The sequence below is a fragment of the Ochotona princeps genome, chromosome 22 (genome assembly GCF_030435755.1).
Source record: "Ochotona princeps isolate mOchPri1 chromosome 22, mOchPri1.hap1, whole genome shotgun sequence".
NCBI classification, from domain to species: domain Eukaryota; kingdom Metazoa; phylum Chordata; class Mammalia; order Lagomorpha; family Ochotonidae; genus Ochotona; species Ochotona princeps.
In genome coordinates this window covers 19,993,297-20,000,688 of record NC_080853.1, presented here as the reverse complement: position 1 = coordinate 20,000,688, position 7,392 = coordinate 19,993,297, and the positions used below count along the sequence as shown (strand labels likewise).

The 7,392-nt window shown below is 55.0% G+C and overlaps 1 protein-coding gene across 1 annotated transcript; it reads right to left on the bottom strand.

Moving 5' to 3' along the window:
* Positions 1–4,969: 4,969 nt before the first annotated feature.
* Positions 4,970–6,869, bottom strand: ZCCHC3 (zinc finger CCHC-type containing 3). The gene has a single exon (XM_004585699.2). The coding sequence runs from the start codon at positions 6,616–6,618 to the stop codon at positions 5,386–5,388; it is 1,233 nt and encodes a 410-aa protein (XP_004585756.2). The 5' UTR covers positions 6,619–6,869; the 3' UTR covers positions 4,970–5,385.
* Positions 6,870–7,392: the final 523 nt, after the last annotated feature.

Sequence of the window (7,392 nt, the reverse complement as noted above, 5' to 3'; positions counted from 1 at the left end):
CTGGGAAAGCAGCCGAGGATGGCCCAAGGTCTTGGGATCCTGTAGATCTTGTAGCCACGTGGGAGACCCTGAAGACCATCTGGACTCCTGCCTTTGGATCAGCACAGTTCTAGTTATGGGAGTGAATCATCGGATAGAAGATCTTCCTTTCTGCTTCCCATTCTCTCTGTATATCTACCTTTCCAATAAAAATAAAATAAATATTTTAAAATATTTTATTTTATTTTTATTGCAAAGTCAGATGTACAGAGAGGAGAAGAGATAAAAATCTTCCATCTGCTGGTCTCCCCACGCAGCTGCAATGGCTGGAGCTAAGCTGATCTGAAGCCAAGAGCCAGGAGCTTCTTCCAGATCTCCCATGTGGGTGCAGGGTCCTAAGGCTTTGGTTCCTGGCTTCAGTTTAGCTTTTCCAGGCCACAGTCAGAGAGCTGGATGGGAGGCAGAGTAGCTGGGACAGGAACCTGTGCCCCTATGGGATGCTGGTAGATATAAAGAGAGGATTTAGCTGCTAGGTTATTGCGCCAGAGCCCTATCCCAAATTGTTGATGGCTGGCAAGACCCTCTCAAGATCTCAGCACCCTTCCCCTCTCAGCACTAGTCAGGTTGGTTGTGCTGGGCAAGGTCCCTGGCAGTCAGCTTCCTTCTCTACTTTGTCCCTGTGCCTTCCTAGGTTGGGACGCTGAACTATTTCCTGATTCCCTGGTGGCTAGGGTTCAGGTAATTACAGGTGTTCGCGCATGCATGTGTAAGCAAGCACAGCTGGGAAGGCGGAAGGGCATGATAAACCAGCTAGTCCTGGCTGTTGTTACTTGCAAAGGTGGAGACACCATGGGACATCTTGCTGGCCGGTGGCTGAAGTGAGCCAGGTCTTGATGGCCTTCTGATCCCAGCATCCAGCACCCTTTCCTCCGGGGTGGCTGCCTAATTTCTGTGATCGATAGGCAGTAATTCTCTTGGGTGTGGGAGGTCAGCATCTGGGGTGTGAGGAGCACTCCTAACATCTAGCCCAGGCCTCACAACCATTTTCAAGAGAGGTTGTTCTGGGCATGGTGCTATGGCCAATGGTTAAATCCTCACCTTGCATGTGCTGGGACCCCATATAGGCACCAGTTCATGTTCCAGCTGCTCCACTTCCCTTCCAGTTCCCTTCTTGTGGCCTGGGAAAGCAGTTGAGGATGGCCCAAAACCTTGGGACCCTGCACTTGCCTGGGAGACCTGGAAGGAGCTCCTGGCTCCTAGAACCAGCAGACAGAAGATCTTTTCTTCTCTCTGTAAATCTGGTCTTTCCAATAAAATTAAGTAAATGTTTAAGGAATAAAGATCTTTCTGTCTCTCCTTTCTCTGTGATTCTGATTTTCCAAAATAAACCAGAAACAAAAAACCAAAAGTGGATTCTGCTTCCTAACCCAGACCTCCTCACTGGACTTCTGTTAGCTTCCACAATTGACCAGGTCTCCCACTCATGGCCATCTTCTTTCAGCCCCTCCCCCACTTCTCCACCAACTGCTTGTATAGTATTTTTTTTTTTTTTATTTTTATTACAAAGTCAGATATACTGAGAGGAGGAGAGATAGAGAGGAAGTGGAGCCGCTGGGATTAGAACCAGCGGTCATATGGGATCAAGGCGAGGACCTTAGCCACTAGGCCACGCTGCCGAGCCCCGCTTGTATAGTATTTTGATCTCAACTCAAACATCTTTCCTGTGGATGTTACCCCTGCTCTCTTCCCCACCCCTGGATTTTTTTTTAAGATGTATTTTATTGGAAAGGCAGATATACAGAGAGGAGGAGATACAGAAAGATCTTCCATCCACTGGTTTACTCCCCAAGTGGCTCCCCAAGATTGGAGCTGAGCTGATCTGAAGCCAGGAACCAGGAGCTTCTGGGTCTCCCACTTTTTTTTTTTGTAAGATTTATTTATTTTTATTGCAAAGTCAGATATACAGAGAGGAGAGACAGAGAGGAAGATCTTCCATCCGATGATTCACTCCCCAAGTGAGCCGCAACGGGCCGATGCGCGCCGATCCGAAGCTGGGAACCTGGAACCTCTTCTGGGTCTCCCACGCGGGTGCAGTGTCCCAAAGCATTGGGCTGTCCTCAACTGCTTTCCCAGGCCACAAGCAGGGAGCTGGATGGGAAGTGGAGCTGCCGGGATTAGAACCGGCACCCATATGGGATCCCGGGGCGTTCAAGGCGAGGACTTTAGCCACTAGGCCATGCCACTGGGCCCGGGTCTCCCACTCTTGAGTGCAGAGTGCCAAGGTCTTGGGCCATCTCCACTGCTCTCCCTGACCACAAACAGGGACCTGGATGGGAAGTGGAGCAGCTGAGACAAGAACCGGCACCCATATGGAATGCTGGCACATGCAAGGTGAGGACTTCAGACAGTAGGCTACCGTACTGGGCCCTGAATTTTTGTTTTTAAAGCCGGGGTTCCACTGTGTAGGAGTGGTTTCTTTCACTGCCTTATCAAACACTTAATTGCATATTTGTGTCACTTTCTAACTTGAGTCTCAGGGATTTTCTTTTGAAAGGCGGACAGGTCTTCCATGCACTGGTTCACTCACCAGATGTCCCCAACAACTGAGTCTGGATCAGGCTAAGCCGGAGCCGGGGGCTCAAGCACTGGGGCCACCTTCTGCTGCCTCCAGGGTTGGCAGGGAGCTGGGGTGTGGGACGCTGCACCCCAAGGGCCAGGCTGAATGCCAGCACCCTTCTCAATGTGGCTTTTAAGTCAGGTGTTGTCCTTTCTTGTCCTTCCCCTGACCCCACAAACACCCTGTGCTCCACAGACAACTATGTCCACGGCTCCTCCTGGCACTTACACTTGTGCCAAGTCATGTTCTTTTTTGAGAAATCTTTCAGAATTTCAGACAGTTTCTATTTAAGTGGAATTTTTGGGGGGGAATGATATGAATTTTTTTTATTACAAAGATAACTGTACTGATACTTATCCAAGCACACTGCCTGGGACCCACAATTACACCTGGGGCTGGCACCCCTGCCACCCACGTGGGAGGCTCCTCCATGGAGTGCCCCGCTCCTGGCTGCAGCCTGGCCCAGCCCGGGGCCCTTTCGGCCATCTTGAGAGTGACCTCGCTTTTCAAAAAAAAACACCTTTTTTCAAAAAGTCCAGTCTGTTGATCACGGCAGCCACTGTGCCTTACTCTAATGGCGCTCAGCAAGTCCCGGCTGAAGTGGTCGGCGCCTTTGCCAATCGGGTATCCTCCTCCGCCTCCAGGCCCAGCAACAGCGTGCCTTTGTGGCTTGGGGGCTGCTGGACCAGGAGAGGAAGCAGGGGGAGGTTTGTTCTGTGGCAGCTGGGGGTAGGCAGGCGTGGGGCGGACAGGCGGGAGGGTCTGAGGCGGGGGATGGGCCGGGAGGCAGCTCTTCCTTCTCTCCCTCCTGGAGAGTTAGGGGGAGGGGCGGAGGAAGGCTCCCCTGCTTGGGGCCAGCTTGGCGGAAGGGGTGGGGGGCAGGACTAAGGCAGCCTGCCTTTCTCGGGCCCCGAGGGAAGGAAGGAGGGATGAGGGGGGAGGGCGCAGACTGCACGAGGCCAAGTGTCTGGCAGCTGGGGGTGGGGGAGCAGCCAGGAGGGGCTAGAGCAGGCTTTCTCAAGGAGCTCTGGCAACGGCTTCAGGCCCTGCCAGGGAAATCGAGAACCTTGGGAGCTTCATTCCCCCTGTTGGAGCCCTAGCCCTGAGGGTTCAGGAAGGCCTAAAAGTGCCTCCTGGTTCCTATCAGGAAAAGATGTTTTCCTAAACTCAAGAACAATTTGTCTCCCGTTTATAGCCCCTAGAATGCCAGACACTCGCAGGTCTGGTTTCTAACTTGCCTGCAGGCAGTTAGGCAGGCCAGCCAGGATCAACCTTGGCTGCCCGCAGGGAAGCACCGTGAACTCAACTGGCCCGCTGTGTGACTGCACCAGCATGGAAAGGAAACACTGCATGCACCGTGTCAGCAATACAAAAGATAAATATTTATTCAGAACAAAACTTTCAACCATTGACTTTGCATTCTAAGCCACGAGAAAATAGCAAAACATGTAGCAAAGGATAAACAAAAATTAAAAAGCAGTGTACTGCCTTTTCTACCTTAACTTGATTAACACTTAGGTGACCATGCCCTCTGGCCTGTTTCCCAAGAACGGTTCAGTGTGAACTGTCCACTCATAATTCTGGGGGAAAGTGGCCTGTGTCCGGAGGCAGGAGGTCAGAGGTCGCTGTGCAGCTGCCGCAGGGTGCAGGAGTGGACCTGGGCAGGGCAGGGAACCCCCATTTCTCACTGATGGAAATGAAATGAGCGGGAAAGGGGGAGGCCTCCAAGGGTCCCGGCCACACTTGAATCCAAAGGTGGTACCTTGGGAAGCAAGCTGTGAGCCCTGGAGTCAGCCCAGGGGTCTGGCCCTGGTTGTCACCTACACCCAGGCAGTGCAAAGCCCCTTCCAGATGACTTCTCAGCAACTCCGGGCACGTTCTGGAGAGATGAGCCCTTTGGGCCCACAAATGTTGAGGAAATTGTTGTGAAGTGTGAGAGGTAGTGGGATGAGCACCGGGCTTGGGGGCAGGGAACTCTACTAGCGGCTCACTCGGGCATCAGACAGCTGTGTGACTGCAAGCCAGCCGGCTGGCTACCTTCTCAGCCTGTATTGAGCACTGGCAGCCCAGGGGGCTGCTCTGTTCTGGAGGAAGGCTCAGGCCACAGAATCCTATGAAACACCGGCTTTGGAGCCACCCAAGGAGCTGTCCCAAATCCACCCATTTCTTACGCCATTAGAGAGGCCCTTGGCCACCATTCAGAGCTTATTGATTCAGAGAATATACACTTCTAACAACACTGGTTTCACAGATTCTCAGACCACGGAAGCAGCAAGTGATAGGGGGATGGGGGAGGGAGCTGCGTAAGGTAGACACGCTGACACAAGCAGCCAGGGCTGTTTTCAATTCAACAAACACTGATGGGCCCCCTAACCCAGTGTGGGGCCTGGCAGCCCAAAGGGTGAAAAAAATTGGGGGAGAAGACAAGGCCCGGGCAGTTTGGTACAAAAAAAAAAATAATAAAAAAATAATAAAGGAAACCCGAGATACAAAAACGAAAATAAAATTTCAAAAAACGAGGGAGGGGACAACCGTGTCTGCACGCTGCTCCTCCAACAACTTTCTGTAGTGCCTGCTGATGACGGAAGTCACCAACTCAACAGCTCCGCAAATGCAGCAAACTCGGCATTAAGAAGGCATAGAGATGACTCTTGTAGGTTTTTAAAATATCTCCTTCAAAAACGATAAAAAACGGTTTGAAAAAAGGGTTTTGGCACTTAAGAGGGGTGGGGTAAGCTGGCTTTAGTGTTCACGAGGGCGGGCGGGCGGGCGGACCGACAGGCGGGCGTTCAGTGCCCGGCCACGCCAGTGAGCTGCGCTGCAGCCACCGAATTGTGAACTGCTTTGGGACACTGGGCAAACGCGTGTCCCCGCTTCCCACAGAGGTTGCATACGATGCCCCTTCGGCAGTAAGGGCTCAGGTGCCCCTCCTCCCCACACCTGAAGCACCTGTCTTGCGTGCAGTTGCCGCTCATGTGGGTCCGGGAACCACATTTAAAGCACGTCTTGGGCTGCCCCTTGTACCAGCTGTAACCCCGCTCAGCCCCAAGAAAGAAAGCCCCCGGCAGGTGCCTAACACCGCCCTCCCCCTGGCGCAGCTCGATCTCGCACTTGTATTCCCCGGTCCAGATCCCAAACCTATCGGTCACTTTCACGGGCACGGCCAGCACGTCGCAGTGGCGCTTGAGCCAGGTCACGATGTCCTCCACGTCCACCGTCTCGTTCCGGAAGAGGATGAAGAGCGTCTTCAGGCTGGACTTGCTCCGCCCCAGCACCACAAAGTTCTCCCAGCAGTCCTCCTGCTCGCGCTTCTCCTCGTACACGCGGAGGAACAGGGCCAGCTTCTCCGCCGAGCGGAAACTCACGTCGAACTCGCGGCTGCCCGGGATCTGAATGACCGCGAAGATGTCGCTCGGGTCCATGCCGATGGAACGCAGGATGAGAGCGCCCACCACAAAGTCCCGGGTCGGGCAGGCGCCTTCGTCTCCCTGGAAACAGATACGCACCAGAAAGCGACCCTTGCCCGAGCCCCCAGTCGCCGCCGCCTGTTCCTCCTGGACCGATGGCTCCGCGTCGTCCTCGGCCGCGCCGAGCCTCGCCGGGGTCGCCATGATCGCCGCCGCCGTCTCGGCTTTCTTCCTCCTGCCCGCCTCGGCGGCGCCCGCTTTTTTCTTGCGGGGGTCTACCGCCTCTCCGGACGGGTCTCTTCGGTGGCCTTTGGGGTCGCCGCGGCCGGCCGGGGGGAAGTCGCCGAGGCTCGGTACCGCCAGGCCTGCGGGGGCGCTGAGCCCGCCATCCGCGCTGCAGGCGCCGCCTTCTTCCTCCCGCCGCGGCGGCCGAGAATCGCGGAACTCGCCTTTTTTCTCGGCCAGGTTCTTCACCACCTGGGCCCAGCCCAGCTTCTCGCGGCCGCCCTCGGCTTCCTCACCTCGGGCCGCCGCTGGCCGCGCCAGAGGCAGGAGCTGGGGCCTTCCCCGCTTCCTCTCCTCTTCCGCGCTGCTGCCGCCGCCGCCGGTGGCCATTTTACCTCCTTCCCAGCATTCTCCACTCACTCCCGCAGCCGAAGGGCGCCCATCGCGAGCGCCCGCCCGCCCAGGGCTGACGAGGGTTTGGGCTTTTTTTTTTTTTTTTTTTTTTCTGCTTTTTAAAAAATCTGACGCTTTTCTCCCCGCCCCCCGAAAGGTATTTCCTCGCGGCGCGGCGGGGTCAGCGCCGCCCCGAGCGCGTTGGAAGATGCCGGGCGGGGTGGGCGCCGCGCCCGCCGCATCCCCAGCTCCTCTCCCCGGGCCGTCGGAGGCGCTCGGCCGCGGCCCTCCTCCCCCTGCGCCGACTTGGCCGCGTCGGGCCTCGCTCTCGAGGATTTGGGATTTCGCAACCAGCCCTCGAGGTGGCGGTACTCACGCCCCCACGGCACGAGGGCGGGATGCAGTTGGACACGAGTTGCGGCGACTCTCACCCATTTTGTTTTCTCTGCCTTTTTCTGTTTAAAAAAGCAACAAGGTTGGGTTCCCGCTTCCCTCGCAGCGTGCCACGTGCAGCGATGGGTTAAGGATATTTTCAAGCGTAGTTAGAAAAGTACTGTAACGAACATTTCTACTTTTAACCTTTTTGAATTAAGTTTTTGATAGTTAAAACACAAATTAGATTTATTTATTTGAAAGGCAGAATTACAGATATTAAGCCCTGCGCAATGGCACAGTGGTTAAATCCTTGTTTTCCACGCGGCGGGGATCCTATATGGCTACTGCTGCTTCATTTCCCATCCAGCTTACAGCCTGTGGCCTGGGAAAGCAGTG

What these genes read in the sequence shown, in the direction of transcription:
- ZCCHC3 (XM_004585699.2), bottom strand. Translation starts at nt 6,618, where the DNA reads ATGGCCACCGGCGGCGGCGGCAGCAGCGCGGAAGAGGAGAGGAAGCGG.